Consider the following 19,250-nt stretch of genomic DNA (forward strand, 5'->3'; position numbering starts at 1 on the left):
ATAGAGAAAGGATGGAAAAAATGTGATTAGCTTGGAAGATGGAGGATAACTGAGGGTTTTTGATGACACAATTTTCCTCGACCACAGAGGATGAAATTATATGTCATAAGGGTTGAGAAAGTAGAAGCGAGGGAACTAAAGCTTCCCTAAATAGATTACAGTTTGTCGCATTTTCCATATGACAGCATCTCTGCCTTTCCTTGACTCCTACTTTGCCGTCTATAGGTATGATTTAACCTCGCCAGCCCCCACAACTCCCCATCACATTCTGTATTCATTGCCACATTCTACCTCATTAATTGAACAAACTTGGTGTATAGAAGCTCCATATAGATTTGGGGAGGGAGAGGAAAGGGGAGGACTAGAAACAGCAAACTAGGAGAGTGGTGGAATTTTTGTTCCTTGCTGACTCTTTTGGTTCATGAGCCCTTAGGGAGCCTATATAGGCTTCTCCCCAAGTGACTTTCTGAACTCCTGTTATGCATAAAAGATGAAGCAAAAATATTAGCACCATAGAAAAGTAGCTCCATCAAATATTAAGTCATAAATTGAGTTGATTGTAATTGAAACACTAACTTTGATGAAGTGTTTATACGTGAATTGTGCCTTCGCCACCACAAAGGGCTACAGTGTTAACATTTGGTTCGTTGTTATTTTATTTTAATCAGGGACAGATTCATTGAGTGTTCTGTATTCCCCTTCATATTTTGATGAGAGATTAGGTAGCAACCACATTTTAGGGGAGCAGATTCCACACATTAGTCCGAGTCCTCAGATTGTTGATATTTTGCAAAAGAAGAATCAGAAGTTACATTCGGATCTTCTCTGTATGAATTGGAGCAAGCTGAAGTGATTTGTTGCATATCTTGTTCTGATTCAATATTGGAGAAATAGCCTAAAGATGTGTCTTGCACTGAACTCTGTCCAGAGGAAGACAGAATATCTGGTTTTGTGTCTTCTGACTGCAGCTCCTTTGAAAATTGGCCTGTGCTTTTTGTGTTTTGTAAGTGCCAACCTAGGTTATATTGGGCTGTGGTATGCTGGGTCTGGGTTTCTTGGTCTACAGTTTTCTGCCTTAGGGCTTTTTTATCTGATGGACTTTGGGCTTGGCAGGCTTGAGATCCCCAGTTTAGAGAATGCTGCATTTCACATTGACATCCTATCTGATCTCTGCTTCTCCAACTTTGAGTTCCCGATTCTTGAGATTGCAGTGGGCTGAAAAATTGTAAATCTTGAATTGAATGGTCTGAAGATTGTTTGTTTGTGGATCGCCAGCCTCGGTATTTCTGAGTTTGAGATCCCCAGTTCTGGCACAGCTGATTTGGAGCTTTCTCTGCTTGACTTTGCTGTCCTTTGATGGGAGCACATGGGGATTGTCCCTTTGAGGATTTTTCCTTTGGTGACTGCTGGTCATCAGCTTCTTGATCATGGGTTTGTTCCTCTGGGCCTTGCTCTTTCTCAGCCCGCTGGTCCATATCTTGCCCATCTTTGAATATTCCCTTTGGGGATCGTTCCCCTTTGGCCTGCTGGACTTCAGCCTGCTGATCTGGGAGTTGCTGTGGAGTGTGATGATGCTGAACTTTCTTCAGGGCTAGCAAGGCTTTGATTTTCCTGTCTAGGGCTTTCCGTGTTGGAGATGGCCAGCCTTTGTTTTGCTTGTCTAAGGAATTCCGCTTTGAGGATTGCCAGCTTTTGCTCCGCTTGTCTAAGGAATTCCTCTTTGAGGATTGCCAGCTTTGGCTTGGCTTGTCTAAAGAATTCCTCTTTGGGGATTGCCAGCTTTTGCTCGGCTTGTCTAAGGAATTCTTCTTTGAGGATTGCCAGCTTTTGCTTGGCTTGTATAAAAAATTCCTCTTTGAGGATTGACAGCTTTTGCTTGACTTGTCTAAGGAATTCTTCTTTGAGGATTTCCAGACTTTGATAAGGTAGTCTAAGGAATGTCGTCTTGAGGATTTCTTTCTGGGGAATTCCTCCTCAGAGTTCCATTTTTGGGTCTCTTCCTTGACTTCTGATTGAATGTCTTTATATGATTTTTGTAAAAGTTGCTGGTTTTGAGGTTGAATATCTGGAGTTTTCTGAAGCAGGTATTTTGTATTAGAGGGCTGCACCATATGGGGCATTGAGGCTTCAGATAGTATAGCTTTTGACAGAGTGTGGGATAGCGTATCTTGAGAAGAAAAGTCTTGAGATGGTATGTTTTGGGATCCCGAAGGGGTGTCCTGGGATAATATGTCTTGAAAGGGCAGATCTTTGTTTGTTAGATCATAAGACTGCATAACATGGGGTGCTGGGGTTTTAGATGTCATGGCTTTTGCTGGAAGGTTTTGACTTGACCAGGCTTGTCCTGGCAGACCTTGAGGTGGCAAGTCTTCAGGTGATAATTTTTGGAGTTTCAATACAGAATAGGATGGCAAAAGTTGGAGTGGTAAGTCTTTATCTTGCACCAGTTGGGTCTGGATCTTGGGGGGTTGAACGATAGCAGATTCCAGGTCTTTATCTTTTAGTTCAAATATAGAGTCTTTCTGAGTGTGCGTTATATTTTTTGAGTGCTGTTTTTCTAACGTTGGTGGAGACAAAGGATTTCCCTCTGTAGATTGGAAAAGTGAAGGGAAACTTTTTTGTTGTTTTTTTGGCACAGGTGCAGAGGGTGGCTGGTAACTATGCCTGCCAGGTTGTAACCTGAGTTGGGAGGCTAAAGGACTTCTTGTAACTCTTAACTTGAAGAAAGCATAGCCTCCAAAGAAGACCGTTTGTATGCGTGTTGTTGTTGTGTCATCACTACAGGATTCTTCTTGCAGCTCAAATTGTAATGGAGCATCTTCTCCTAGGCCATGTGGTTCATTACCTGGAACAACATCTGTAGGCAAGAAAAACACAACCTATAAAATGAATGAGGGTGGAAATTAGTATGATGAATCCACCTTTGATTATATTTTTGTTTTGTATTTTCAAATTATTTTTCATTCCTGACTTAAAATAGTAGTGCATAGGAAATAACATCAAGATGAGAAATCAGAAAGTAAATACCATTTCTGTCTTCACCATCAACTCATTGGTATTATTTTGGACAAGTCATCACCTCTCATTTTCTCAAATATTGAACAGAGGAATTTTATTAATACTGCCTTAAACATTATTGTCATACTTAATATTATAAAGCTTCTAAGACATTTTAAACCATCCAGTCAATATCATATAATCATGTTTAATTTATAATGATTTATTAATCACTTAAGTAAGCCAAATTCTGGGGATAAATGATAATTAAATGTGGGTTTTTCCATTAAGATGCTCACAATTATAAGTAGATCAGCATATAAGTAGATAGCAGTAATGTAATTCAGTAAACCCTCTATTATAGAAATAGGTTTATGGGAACATAGAAAATGACCTAATTCTGAAAGAAATGCTTCACAGAAAAGGCGATATTTCATCTATATCTTTACTGATGAGTGGGAATTCTTCACATGTAGAGGGCAAGATGAAGTAAGATAGGAATCATAGTCCAGGTAGGAGAAACAGTGGGTATAAAAACACAGGGATGTGACACAACATGATGCCATGGCAGATGGTAAGCAGCTAGATAATGGTGGATGGTATGCTAGGTTAGGAAATTTGGACTTTCCTTTACAAACAAGAGAGGCTATTGAAGTTTTATTTATTTACTTTTAACAGCTAAGAGACAGCATCTGTTATAAGCTTTAGTCAATGCTTCTCATTCTTTCTCATGTTATTATAATTTTTAAAGGAATTTGTTGTTGCATTTACAACCTTCTGATTCTTAATAGTTCGTTAATTGTACATGGTTATTCCCCACCCTACTTATTGGTTTCCATGTCTATATTTTATCCCTAGTGAATGACTATCTAGGGAAGAATAAATGGCACTTTGCGGAAGCCTTCTGTATTTACACACATCCACAAATGTTTCATTTGAATTTGAATTTATTCATTTATTAAAATAGAAGCTTGAGAGAATGGATTACAGTCTATTTAAACTTTTAAGAACTATGGTATTAAATTTCCTCATCCTTAATTATAACTAGGTGAGGCCAGGTGCTAGACAAGGTTTCAGAGTCATTTCAAGTACTTGTTATAATATCCTTGTGAGGTTACTATCCTTGTTTTACAACTGAGGGAACTGAGGTTCACAGATGTTAAGTAACCAGACAAGTGTCATAGAGCTATTTACCTGTGAAGCTAGGATTTATACATTGCAATTAAATCCTAGGTTCTGTGCTTGTCTCTCTAATCTATGCTTCAGTGTGATAATTAAGTAATTACTCTTTACTTCTGTGTAATAATTACTTAAGTAATTACTCTTTACTTCAGGGTATGACTGACAATCAAGCATATAAAATAATGCTTTTAAGCAGAATAATTGACACGCAGCAGTTTCTTACTAAATATAAAGAGTTCACTTTCTCTTTCCTTTTCTTGAGATCAGGATGCACATTATTTTTGAACCCCTGTTGTATTTTGCATATTTCTGTTCCATACTACCTTGAAAAGCTCAACTCACTGAATTCAACTGACTAGTTATTTAGTATGAGCAATTTGTTTTAGTGTTGCTCCTAAAGCGCTTAAAAGAGTTTTCTGTAGTTGTGTGATATAATATACAGATAATACAATAAAGATGTAAGCATGAGATGAAAAATTACAAAGGAAAACTAATACCCATTCACAATTTTTAAAATCTCTGAAAAACAGGGTAACTTTACTATGTAAAAAACCTACAAGTAATGTCATGTTTAATGATAAAATATTGAACTTTTCACTTTAAGATCAGGAGCAATAAAAAGTTGGATATACTCAGCGCTTCTTTTAAACACTGTACTAGACACTCTACAGTTTAATAAAGCAACAAAAAGTAGGGATCAGAAACTTTGGAGGCTAGAAAGAAATGAGGTAATATATTCAAAGTGCTAAAATAAAATTTATTATTTTGGAACACTGTCTCTCAAAAACAGGGAGAAATGAAGATATTACAAAATAAACAGAAGCTGAGGAATTTCATTACCACTTGAACTTCCCTACAAGAAATGCTAAAGGAGGACCTTGAAACAAAAGGTCCTTGAAGCAAAAACTAGACAGTAACTTGAAGCCATTTGAAGAAATAAAGATCCCCAGTAAAGGAAAATACATGGGCAGTTATAATAATAATAAAGTTTGAGAGAACATACTATCCAAATTTCAAACTTATTTTAAAGTGACAATAATTATAACAGTATGGTACCAGCATAGGATAGGGAGTCCAAAAATGAACCCTCATGTACATGCATAGACGTTCAATTTTCAAAAAGAATATTCAATGGGAAAAGGAGATTCTCTGCAGCAAAAGGTGTTGGAAAACCTGGGTATCCACATGACCCTTACCTTATACCATATGCAAATAGATCACAAAACAATAGATGATGGCATGGATGAAGAGAGAAAGGAACTCTTATACACTGTTGATGGGACTGCAAACCAGTACAACCTCTATAAAAAATTGTATGGAGATAACTCAAATGACAAATGATCTACCATTTGATCCAGAAATCCCTCTTCTGGTGATATACACAAAGGAAAAAAAAAGTCATTTCATAAAAAGAACACCTAAACTTGAGTGTTTATAGCAGAGCAATTCACAATAAGATGTGGAAACAACCCAAGTGTTCACCAATACATGAATGAATAATAAAATGTGGTATATGCATACTATCGAGTCCTATTCTACCTGAAAAAATATGACAATCTAGTGTCTTTTTGGAAAACCTTGACAGAACTGGAAATCATTCTTCTAAGTGAAACATCATGAGAATGGAGAAACAATCACACACACAAACACCATGTGATCTCACCCATACATGGAATCAAAAAAGTTGATTTCATAGAAGAAAAGAGTAAGAAAGTGGTTACTAGAGTTTGGGGAGGGGAGGGAAGAGAGGCATCCAGGAGAGGCTGGTCAATAGATATGAAGTTACAGTTAGAATAAGTCCTAGTGTTTGATTACATGGCAATGTGACTATAGCAAATAGCAATGCAGTGTATTTATCAAGATTCCTAGAAAACTTTGGATGTTGTCACCACGAAGAAATGACAAATGTTTAAAGTGATAAATGTGGTAACTGCCACAATTAATCATTAGCCATTGTATACATGCTTTGAGACATCACACTGTACCGCATAAACATGTATAATTATTATGTGTCAATTATAAATTTAAAAATTAATTGAAAAAAAGAAAATGACAAGTGTTGGTGAGGATGTGGAGAAGTTGGAACTCTTGTGCACTCCTGGTGGGAATGTAAAATCATGTAACCAATGTGGAAAACAGATTGGCAGTTTCCCCAAAGGCTAAACATAAACTGCCATATAACCCAGCAATTTCTCTCTCAGGTATATATCCAAAAGAATTGATCATAGCAACTGGATCAGATATTTGGGTACCAATGTTCATAGCAGCATTATTCATGACAGGCTACACAGAGAAATGACCTGTGTTCATCAACAGTAGAATGGTTCAACAAAATGTGGTGTGGGCACATAACGGAATTTTATTTAGCCAAAAAAGAATATAAGTTTTATATATGCTACTCATGGATAGACCTTGAAAACATGCTTAGGTAAATTAGCTAATTACAGAACGTCAGGTATTATATAATTCCACTTCAATCTACCTATTCAATGCCATTCCTATCAAAATACCAACATCGTACTTTCAAGATTTGGAAAAAATGATTCTGCGTTTTGTATGGAACCGGAAAAAACCCCGTATAGCTAAGGCAGTTCTTAGTAATAAAAATAAAGCTGGGGGCATCAGCATACCAGATTTTAGTCTGTACTACAAAGCCATAGTGGTCAAGACAGCATGGTACTGGCACAAAAACAGAGACATAGACACTTGGAATTGAATTGAAAATTAAGAAATGAAACTAACATCTTATAACCACCTAATCTTTGATAAAACAAACAAGAACATACCTTGGGGGAAAGACTCTGTATTCAATAAATGGTGTTGGGAGAACTGGATGTCTACATGTAAAAGACTGAAACTGGACCCACACCTTTCCCCACTCACAAAAATTGATTCAAGATGGATAAAGGACTTAAATTTAAGGCATGAAACAATAAGAATCCTCAAAGAAAGCGTAGGAAAAATACTGGAAGATAGTGGCTTGGGGAAAGACTTCATGAAGAAGACTGCCATGGCAATTGCAACAACAACAAAAATAAACAAATGGGACTTCATTAATTAATGACTAAAAAGCTTCTGTATAGCTAAGGAGACAATAACCAAAGCAAAGAGACAACCTACACAATGGGAAAGGATATTTGCATATTTTCAATCAGACAAAAGCTTGATAACTAGGATCTATAGAGAACTCAAATTAATACACATGAAAAAAGCCAACAATCCCATATATCAATGGGCAAGAGACATGAATAGAACTTTCTCTAAAGATGACAGACGAATGGCTAACAAACACATGAAAAAATGTTCATCATCTCTATATATTAGAGAAATGCAAATCAAAACAACCCTGAGATATCATCTAACCCCAGTGAGAATGGTCCACATCACAAAATCTCAAAACTGCAGATGCTGGCGTGGATGTGGAGAGAAGGGAACACTTTTACACTGCTGGTGGGACTGCAAACTAGTACAACCTTTCTGGAAGGAAGTATGGAGAAACCTCAAAGCACTCAACCTAGACCTCCCATTCGATCCTGCAATCCCATTACTGGGCATCTACCCAGAAGGAAAAAAATCGTTTTATCATAAGGACACTTGTACTAGACTATTTATTGCAGCTCAATTTACAATCGCCAAAATGTGGAAACAGCCTAAATGCCCACCAACCCAGGAATGGATTAACAAGCTGTGGTATATGTATACCATGGAATACTATTCAGCTATTAAAAAAAATGGAGACTTTACATCCTTCGTATTAACCTGGATGGAAGTGGAAGACATTATTCTTAGTAAAGCATCACAAGAATGGAGAAGCATGAATCCTATGTACTCAATTTTGATATGAGGACATTTAATGACAATTAAGGTTATGGGGGGGAGCAGAAAGAGGGACGGAGGGAGGGGGGTGGGGCCTTGGTGTGTGTCACACTTTATAGGGGCAAGACATGATTGCAAGAGGGACTTTACCTAACAATTGCAATCAGTTAACCTGGCTTATTGTACCCTCAATGAATCCCCAACAATAAAAAAAAAAAATAAAGATACACAGGAAAGGCAAATTTACAACATACAAAATAGAACAGAGGTCATCAGAGGCTGGAGGGAGAGGGGATAAAGGGAAATTATCGTTTCATGATATAGAGTTTCTGTTGGGATGAAGAAAAAGTTTTGGGCACAGATAGTGATGAGAGTTACATACCATTATGATTGCACTTAATGTCTTGAATTGTAAACTTACAAATAGTTCAAATGATAAGTCTTAGGTATATTTATTATAACAAAAATAATTACTCTAAAGCTACAGAAATTAAAGCAGTGCAAAATAGGTGGAAGGATAGTCATATCAATCAGAGACAAAGTATCCCAAAGAGTCATGTAAATAGCAGTAATTTGATTTTCAACAAAGATCCCAAGGTGATGCGAGAAAGCTTTGTATTCTCAACAAAGTGGTGTTAGAGCAAGTGGATAGCTGTGTGATGGGGCATGTCCGTTAACGTCTAACCTCACTTCACAACTCTAAACAAAAGTTAATCAAAACAAAGCATAGACCTAAATATAAAAGCTGAAACTATAAAACTTGTGTAAGAAAATATAGAAGAAAATCTTTATGATCTTGGGACAGGGAAGCACAAATGTGAACCACAATGAGACACCACTATGTACCCACTAAAATTGCTAAGTTACTAAAACAACTGACAATTTCAAGGGTTAGTGACGATATGGAACAACTAGCTCTCCTTATTGCCGATGAGAATAAAAAACAGGACAGCCACTTTGACAAACTGGCCTTTTCTTATAAAGTTTAACATCCACTTACTATATGATCTAGCAATCAAATTGTAGATAGAACACTCCAGTAGGAACAAAGAGATAGCCATGTAAAGACCTGAACTCAAATGTTCTTATCAAGCTATTGATGAGTTCAGAACTTTATCCAAATACCCATAAAGAGCCAAGTGGATAAACAAATTATGGAGCACCCACACATAGAATTTCTTTTTAGAGTGTGAAACGAAGTTTATTGTGGTAGAGAAAGAATCAGTTTACAGAGCAAGAGCAAGATGTAGATTTACAGAGCAAGATACATTCACTAAACAGGACTCTTTAGTGATGACAATAAAAGGCCTATAAAGGGCGGTGCCTGTGGCTCAAAGGAGTAGGGTGCTGGCCCCATATACTGAAGGTGGTGGGTTCAAACCCAGCCCTGGCCAAAAAAACTACAAATGGATGCCACAGCGTGGATGAGTCTGAAATCAGGTTTCTATGTGAAGGAAGCCAGATACAAGGAGTACTTATAATTCCATATGTATGAAATTTGGGAAGGTCAGACGTAATCTAGATGATAAGGATATTTACTTCCAAGGAGTCCCGTGGACCTTTTTGGGTAATAGATAGAAATGTACTATATCTCGATTCCGATGGTGGCTAAACTGATTTCTACAATTTGTTGGAACTCACCAAATGGTACATTTAAAATAGGTACGTTTTATTGTTTGTAAATTATGTTTTTATAAAGCTAATATAGAAAAGAGAAAAAAAATCCCTCCAATCACAGGGCTTGGAGTGGTGTTTGGGACAGAACAGGCTCTGGAGACTCTAATTCAGAAACCTAGTGTTAGGCCATACTGGTGAGGTTATTTAACCTCTTTGGCCTTAGTTCCTCCATATGCAAAATAAAGCTGTCATAATAGTTTCATAAAAGCTTAAGTCCATGCTCAGTGATTGTAAGAATGACTGACATAGCATTCTGTAAATAGAAATGATATAATTATAAATAATATTTAATGTCACTGTTAATATTTTTGTCCTCCACTTCCTCTCTGGTTAGGGATTGTTTCACAGACTCTTATCACCCAGGAATAAGTTCTCCATATCACTGCAATTTGAGTTCTCATTAAGTCTGATATTTCATATATTTGGCAGGGAGACAAAAATCTAAGGACATTTGCACTAGAACGTTTATCACAGCTCAATTCACAATCACCAAGACGTGGAACCAACCCAAGTGCCCATCAACTCATGGACGGATAAGTAAATTATGGTATATATATACCATGGAATACTATGGTATATGGCATGGTATATGGCACTATACCATGGTATATGGCACATCTCGTGGGTGAAAGGCTCAACTACAACTTGAACTTTACCTAACAAGCACAAACAACGTAACCTAATCATTTGTACTCTTATATCGAACGTACCTCATCTGTATGTGTCCAACACTTGCTTCTAAAGGATGCAATAGTCACAGAGATGCTGAGTTCTGCTATACTGATGATCAGTAAGATTGACAAAATTCCCTGAAAATAATGAGAAATAAGTGGAATGAAAACTTGGTTTTAAAGATAAAAGCTGCACAATTTTCATTTTGCATCTTTCTGATAAGGAGTGGATAACAAACTCCGATGTCTGTGGGAGTCAGTCAACCATCCAGAGTGAAGCAGGAGAGTTCATAGGAGTTGTCTGTTACTCATTCCAGCTAATTGTTGCTTTGTGGGAATATAGGGACTCTGATGCCTGTTTTGCTTTGCTTTGTTTTCCTTAGGAGGCTGTTTATTCTTATATTCGAAGTGAAAATTTTCGGTTATTCATTCACCTGTGTGAGCCAAATAGAACATGTCTGCAGGCTGGAAATAGCCCACAGATGGCCATTCTGTACACTCTGCTCTAAGGTAATATTGTGATCGAGAAATAGCATGGTATAGCAGCATAATGTCCAACAAGCTTAAAATCTGAAGGCAGAACTGGGTCAACCTGGGTCCAAGGTCACACTTAACTTTGGACAAGTGACTCTCTCTCTGAATCTTGGTTTCCCTTTAATACATCCCCCAAATCTTAGATATTCACCATTGTTGGTAAAACCGAAATGTATGAAGACATTGCAATTTGCTGTGTGCAATTTCCTGGCTGCAGCCATTGAACAAGGTGGAGATGGTCATGGCTTTTGAGAAACTTACATCATATTAAGGAAGCCAGACAGTAAAAATTAGGTAATTATTTATTCAACTAAAGCTGTGATAAATGCTATGAAGAAGGACTGGGGCCATGTGCTATTATAATGAGCAATCTGATCACATCTGATTGTAGTGGGGTGATCTGGAAGGAATTCCTAAAGAAGTGATGTTTGAGTTGAGATTTAAAGTGTAAGGATGAGTCAACTGCACAGGTAGAGAAGAGTGAACACTGGTTTAGGGACCATTCAAAGCAGGAAGAAGCTGGCCCTGTGTCCCTAGATGGGGGGCACTGGATACATGATTCCAAGAAGTAGGTATTCTTATCTTTATTTTCCACATGAGGAAAAATAAGACTCAGAGAGGATGTGAAGTTAGACCAATATCACACGCTTATTTGTGACAAAATCAAGATTAAATCCATACACCATAGCTCCTTTTGCAACTTAACCCTCGCGCCACAACTGTCAGTTCAAATGCTGACACAGCTTCAATTATTGGAATAAAAATGAATGAATCATTGCATCAGGACATAGTTCAGATTCAATTTTACAGATTCATTGTACAAAACAAGACCACTTACAATGAAAAACGTTCTCCAAAGAACACATATGTCTTCCAGGGAAGGGTTCTGGCAGTACTTATATTGATATTTGTAGCTGATAAAGGTGAGTGTAATCCCAGCTATCGCAACGAATGAACTGATAATATTCATGGCCATGATACCTTGTTCCTGAAAAATAGTTTTAAAAACTAATAAAACAAAATCCAAACCAAGGCAAAAATATATTGTAAGAAACTCATACAATAGTGCTTTTATCCTACTGAATTCCTCTCAGGAATAAAGTAATTTACCCCTCTGATGCAGGTAAATTACTGCATCAGATCAGTAGGGTTGGAAGTCTCATTAAGTTAAATCCTCATTCATTACAGTCAGAAACCAAATGTTAGAATGGACGAAGGATAATCTGTGGTTAATGCTAAAGAAAGTGTTTATTTTATCCCAAAGCACCATATTTTATAATCTAGCAGCAGTAGAGCATGTTAGAAACTTTACTGGCTTAGAAAATGAGACCTAATTTTGAGTCATAGTTTCACTGTTACCTCATACTTAGAATCTCAGTTTCTACCTTTAAAAATGTGAATCACCTCACTTTAGGGTAGTATCTATTTATTCATTTACAAAATAAGTGATTAATGTGCACCAAATATGTGTCAGACACTGTACCAGGCCCTGGCTTACATTCATTCTTCAGGATAATTCAAACAATAACCAACAAAATCATTAACACATTCACAGATGATAATGAATTTAGCCTAATCATTTGTATCTTCATATTAATCTGAAATTAAAAAAAGATGATAACAAATTTGGTCTGTGGTTTAAAGGTGTCTGTTCTTGATCTCAGTGTTCCAACACGGTAGCCATGCAAAATTCAGATCGCCCCACCCAATTCCCTTTATTCTTATTTTTTTGGAGAGAAAAGTGTGTATGTATGAGGGCTGTCTGGAAACTATCCAGACATTTTAAATAATATTTTTCATAGCACATGATGCTTTCTGGACATCCCTCATATGTCTGAGTCCTTTCAAAGGAAAGGAAACATCTGTTTCTTCTTACCCATCCCTACCACTGATACTGCTCTTTAAAGGGAAAAACAAAGAAAGCCTCCCATCTGAATTCTGCAGGCATCACTATAACTTTATTGACTGTTATGTCTGTTGGGATGGTAAATGCAATGATGTATTTACCCCGCTGATGCTTCCTGGAGCAGTTAATGGCTTAGCACGGCAGGCCATGGAGGCCTTGGAGGCACATTTATGATTTAATGTTTTCCCTAAACACAGGTCTTTATTGCAAACAGGAATTTTGGCAGAAGATGCAAAAGCATATTCAGATGTATCATCTCTCTCAGTCTTTAGCCTTTTGTTTTTTCAAGGCTCTACTGTGGCTCTCACAGGACATTTAATAGATTAATGTCTCTAGACAAGTAACCCCTCGTGTGTATGGTGCTTTACAAAGAATACGCCCAGTCTCGTCTCCTGTGATCCTCATTACAGTTTTGTGATGCAGGCAGGACACTTGTCATGCCCTTTTTACAGATGAATGGGATTTAGGAATTAAGTGGCTGCAGTCAATTCCACACTTGGTGGCAGAGCTATGATGGAAAGTCAGCCCAATTCAGCTCCAGCCCCCGTGCCTTCCTGCCCACCTCTGTCTGCATGGCTCTTTTTTGAATCAGAGGTAGGTTTGCTTTAACCTTACGATAGTTCTCAGCTCTGGATGGAAGTCAATACATAAAGAACATCTGGGGTTTTATCTGCATTGTCTGCACTTATTCTCATAGGTAGACATGGAAACATTCATCCCCTTGCCCCCAAATTCTGTATGGCTTGTAACTATCCCCGGAGGAGACTGATAGAGGACGGTAGGAACACAGTTACAATGACCGAGAGAAAGCCACATGTGCAGAACCTTACACAGATGAGAGCAGTTAGAAGGGAGTAGCAACATTCCAGTGTCATCATGCCTTTTATTTTATTATTATTATTATTTTTAAAAATTTATTTATTATTAAATCATAGCTGTGTCCATTAATGCGATCATGGGGCACCATACACTGGTTTTATAGACCATTTGACATATTTTCATCACACTGGTTAACATAGCCTTCCTGGCATTTTCTTAGTTATTGTGTTGAGACATTTATATTCTACGTTTAGTAAGTTTCACATGTACCCTTGTAAGATGCACCATAGGTGTGATCCCACCAATCACCCTCCCTTCACACATCCTCTCTCCTCCCCTCACGTCCCTTTCCCCTTTCCCCATATTCTTAGGTTATAATTTGGTTATAGCTTTCATACGAAAGCTATAAATCAGTTTCATAGTAGGGCTGAGTACATTGGATACTTTTTCTTCCATTCTTGAGATACTTTCCTAAGAAGAATATGTTCCAGCTCCATCCATGTAAACATGAAAGAGGTAAAGTCTCCATCTTTCTTTAAGGCTGCATAATACTCCATGGTGTACTTATTAATCCACAATTTATTAATCCATTTGTGGATTGATGGGCACTTGGGCTTTTTCCATGATTTAGCAATTATGAATTGGGCTGCAATAAACATTCTGGTACAAATATCTTTATTATAATGTGGCCTTTTATATCTTAGTAAATCCTCAAGATTACCCTTATAAGTAGGTACTTTTCCCTTCAGGTTGACAAAGCAGTCAGTGGTAGCCTTGATTCAATCTTAAAATAATCTAGCATCAGTGACCAGACTCTCTCCTAAACCTCGGGCAGGCTCCAAAGAAAAGCCTGTGGTGGGGTTGGAGATAGAATTGGCTTTGTGGGGGAGGATTCCTAGAATCCCAGAATTGGTTTTGGTTAGAGCAGGGTTTCTCAGCCTCAGTCCTATACATGTTTTGAAGGGGATAATTTTGGTGGCTGTTGCTGTGAGACTGTTCTGTTCATTGTAGGGTGCTTACAATCCTTGGCTTCTACCCACCCGATGCCAATGGCTTCTTACACCCACTTGTGCCAGCCCAACATGTCTTTAGATGTTGTGAAACACTCCTGAGGTGGGAGGAATCAGAGAATTATCCTCATTTAAGGACTTAGAGGGATGTGGAATGGTGTCCAATAAGCAACTTTCAGTTAACCAGGAAAATGGGGACAGTATAATGGAGGGCTAATGGTGGCACTGACAAATAGGAATAATAGGAATTGCAAATTTGATGTATCGACATTTTCCTGAGAGAGGCTAAAGGCTTTATACACACAATCACATAAATAAAATAGAAGATTTCAAATTACATAGACATCCCAATAGTGACTTACCAGAATTTTTTTTGGTTTATCATCTATTCCTGTGAGGTATCCTGTAAGAATAAACTGTTAGGAAGATAAGAGCCAAAGGTTAACAGGTGATGTGTTTGGCCAGCTTTCAGTATAGTCTCAGATCATCTAGTCTTTCCCCCTGGGAGATTAGGGACAAGGGAGGGTAGGCACTGAGGTCAGAAAGCTTCCTGTGGAGGATTTGCTCCCTGCTGAGCAAAAGCATTCTATCAGGTTCAGTGGGGAGAGGCAGGCTCAAGTCCAGAAAATATCAGTCAGATGTTTGGCCCATGTGGGCTCCAAAAAAGAAAGAGATTCCCGAGCTCTGGGCCTGCCTGGAAGAAGGTAGAAGGAATTTTGCTCCTTCTGAGCAGGTGGAGGGAGACTTTCCCAGGGAAGACACCTGTAAAGGCTGATATGGGGGCTGAAATCCAGTGAGGTTTTCTCCATTACTTCTTTTCTATAAACATAGAGACTAGTGCCCCTCAAGGAAGATGAGAACTCTGTCACCCAACATGGAACCTGTCACTTTTTTAATGTTCTGGGGATGGGGACCTCCTCTGTGGGAATTAGCACTGGACCTTGAGAACATCCAGGTCTTGGATGAGGAAAAGTACCTTTAATACCTCCCTCCACTCCACTCCCCACCTCAGATCTCCAGGTCCTATCAGCTCTCCCACCAAGTCGCTCTCAAGCTCTCCATCTCTCCCTGGCTCCATTGCCAGCCCGGGGCACCATCTTCCCTCCCTGGATTAGTTCAGTCACCTCTCCCAGGTTTGCTGTTACTATCCTTGAATTCATTTCCCACTGAGAAAACAGTGATATTTCAATGATAACAGGTCTTCAAATATTACCACCCTTTTTAAAATTTTTAGTGGATTTCCCTTGCTTTCATTTTGAAGTTCCATATTCTTAGCATGTGTACAAGGACTGGGGTGACCTGATTTTAGCCTAGATTTATGGCCTTATTTTATGCCACAACCATAGACTCATTGGTCTTTGGCTGTTCCTTCCCACATCATGATTCCCATTTTTGATTCATGCCTCATCTTTGGGAGGAGATGCTTACTTTCTACTTCACCCAGTGACCACCTATGTGCAAAGCATTTTCTGGACCTCTAAGGCCCAGGGAATGCTCCATTAAGCCCTCAAATGGCACCTGAAATTCCTCTCCTAGTGCACTTAACATAGTGTAAGAACACATCTGTTACTTTTTGCTTTTCATTTCTACCCTCCCTGGTCGATGACAAACTTTGTCTAATCCTAAGAATAATTCATCACTGCTCTCATACAGGGCCTTGAATATTAGTACTGTCATTCGCATCGAGGGAAGAGACATGCTCTGTATGTGTCTTTTTAATAGAGTGACATTTTAAAAAGCAGCAGGCCAGGATGTCATTCTGATTCACGTGCACAGATTACACACAGCCACACTGAGAAAGTTCTGTTGTGACCTGGGGAAGTGAGGAGTTGGTTTGTTTGATTTTCTGCAGTGCAGCATGTATAGTTTCAAAATCAAAGTCAGTCTTATTTATATTGGGAAAGTGAAAACACTTCCAGTTGTTTTTGAAATGTAAATTATAGAAAAAGGTTTTAATGAGTCTATCCTTAAATATTTTGGCCAATGTTAGGAACTAAGGCTGTGGGGATTGGATGAACATAGCGCTGTACTAAGAATAATATTTATGGCTCTATTATTATTATTATTTATTTTTTGTAGAGACAGAGTCTCACTGTACCACCCTCGGGTAGAGTGCCGTGGCATCACACGGCTCACAGCAACCTCTAACTCTTGGGCTTACGCCATTCTCTTGCCTCAGCCTCCCGAGCAGCTGGGACTACAGGCGCGCGCCACAACACACGGCTATTTTTCTGTTGCAGTTTGGCGGGGGCTGGGTCCGAACCCGCCACCCTCGGCATATGGGGCCTGCGCCCTACTCACTGAGCCACAGGCGCTGCCCTATGGCTCTATTATTATCTATCTGGGTGAGTGACATTCATAAAATTATCTCAGGGCCTAAGAGGGTTGAGCTATAATAATCTTAAAATTCTCCTTCAGCTACGAGAGTCTGTGATTCTGTGAGCACTAGTTAGATATGTTTAAGTTATTAACACTATCTACTCTCAAGCTCAGTTTTCTTATTTGCAAAGGAGAAAACAGGATATTTGCCCATTTAATCTCCCATTTTGGTAGTAAGGAATAAATGACATACAATTCACACAAGGGCATTGGAAACTTTGAAACACTTTACACTTGAGATTAGTTATTATTATAATGATGGTAGGGCAAAGACCACAAGGAGTCACTTCTTTTGCCATGAAAGGGGCTGTGTTTTTTGGTCCCCTGGGAGGCCAAATTTATGGAATTCATTATCCTAGGACTTGACACAGTTCAAATCAATCTTTATCAATTCCTCAAATGCTCCGAATTGATTGTACTCACAATAAATGGTCCCCAGAATGGATATCCTGCAAGGAAAAAGAGGGAGAAATTTTGGGAGAAAACGATGTAACTAAAAACAAATATAATTCCAAGGCCCAAAATGAACAGACCAAGCAGGATCTGAAGAGCCTGTGAGGAGAGAAAAGGGTACATGAGGTTGCAAGGGGTCCCCCTCATCCCATCCCCTGTCTGTGCTATGGCACACTTTTCCCTCCATCTGAGCTCCTTCTCCTCCCACTTGCCAACCACTCTCAGACATTCAGAAGACTTAGTTCAAGTGTCTTTTTCCCTGTCATATTTGCTTAAGTCCTTTGCATTGGAATCCTTCGCTCTTGTCCTTTGTGACTTTCTGTATTCCCAGGCATTAGCAAATTATCTTGGGTCAGATAGTTTTGAGCACATGTCTGATTACTCCTAGAATGTAAGCTTCTTGAAAACAGGAAGTATAAACTATTCCCCTTTACATTTTTTCCCTTCTATAGAAGCATGTTATCACTAGTCTCATTCCTCCCAATTTTCCAACATTCAATATATGCTTTTGGAATTAGGACTTATTCCAGTTCTCTAAAGTTTGCAGACATAGAGAGATCGTTTATCCAAAAGCCAGACTAGAGACAGGACCGGATTCACCTCTACAGGTAGATGAATAGTGGTCCTGCAGGAGTGGTTAATCATGGGGCAAAGTGACGGTCTAGAAGGCCTAGGCTTTGTCCCCAGAGCACGCCTTTATGACACCAAACCACAAGTAGTGATTTTGTTGTTGTACTAATGATAGAGGCTGTGTAGACAGCTCTCCCCTAAGTACATTTATGATCAAAACTTTTTTTGTGTATATTTATCGTGTAGTTCACTATGGTGCTTTAAATATAGTTTTCAAAGAACTACCTATGCCTGTAAGACAGTGGTTCTCAACTTTCCTAATGCTGCGACCCTTTAATACAGTTCCTCATGTTGTGGTGACCCCCAACCATAAAATTATTTTTATTGCTACTTCATAACTGTAATTTTGCTACTGTTATGAATTGTAATGTAAATATCTGATATGCAGGATGTATTTAGGCAACTCCTGTGAAAGGGTCGTTTGATCCCCAAAGGGGTTGTGACCCACAGGTTGAGAACTGCTGCTATAAGAGCACAAAGGGGAAGTATAGCCTCTCATTTCATGGCTTTTTAACACTAAGGGAGGTGGTCACTCACTTATTCTCTTAATAGAAATACCCCTGAGGTCACTTCCTCGATAAGATATCTCAAAAACATATACCAGTTTCCTGCCTCTCTTCTGCTAGGATTCAAAGACTAGTACTTACTAGCCCTAGAATTTCCTCCAGGTTGGGAAACTTAGTAATTAGAGTTAAGTAATCTATTTTTTAGAGTTAAGAGTTCAGAACTATAACTAAGACCTGAGGCAAACCATGTATTTTCTAAACAAAACTTTTCTTTCTCTTGCTTATCAAAATCTAGGGAAATGATATTATTGGCTACCTATTGCCTTTTCTATTGGTGATTTAATTCTTTGTACAAGTGACTCAGAAATATTTATAATGAATCAAGGATACATTACAGTTGAAAGATAAGGGGGGAAATGGAATCAACTCCCTCTCTGAAAATCTTTGTACAGTGCCATCTCTGTAGACATACAAGAATAAAGAAACTTCTTTTCTCCCCTCCAAGAAGACCTATTGATTAGAGAGGACTTACCCCCAAGACTTTTGGCTCCCCCTTCAGGAACTCCAGCAAAGAGCTATGAGGTCTATAGGGCAATGCAGTCAATATGGTATCCTTTGGCTGTATGGTGATGACATGAGTTTCCCTTTTGTCCTCGGATGGTGACTCCAT

At 38.5% G+C, this 19,250-nt stretch overlaps 1 protein-coding gene across 1 annotated transcript; it reads right to left on the reverse strand.

Annotated features, from left to right (window-relative positions):
• Positions 1-758: 758 nt before the first annotated feature.
• Positions 759-19,250, reverse strand: MS4A14 (membrane spanning 4-domains A14). The gene is made up of 7 exons (XM_053559780.1): positions 19,113-19,250; positions 17,415-17,543; positions 14,975-15,028; positions 11,716-11,865; positions 10,383-10,481; positions 1,742-2,879; positions 759-1,579 (listed from the first exon to the last, which is right to left on the reverse strand). Exons 1-7 carry the CDS (start codon positions 19,248-19,250, stop codon positions 759-761), a joined length of 2,529 nt encoding a protein of 842 aa, XP_053415755.1.

Source organism: Nycticebus coucang, chromosome 14 (assembly GCF_027406575.1).
Source record: "Nycticebus coucang isolate mNycCou1 chromosome 14, mNycCou1.pri, whole genome shotgun sequence".
Lineage (NCBI taxonomy): Eukaryota > Metazoa > Chordata > Mammalia > Primates > Lorisidae > Nycticebus > Nycticebus coucang.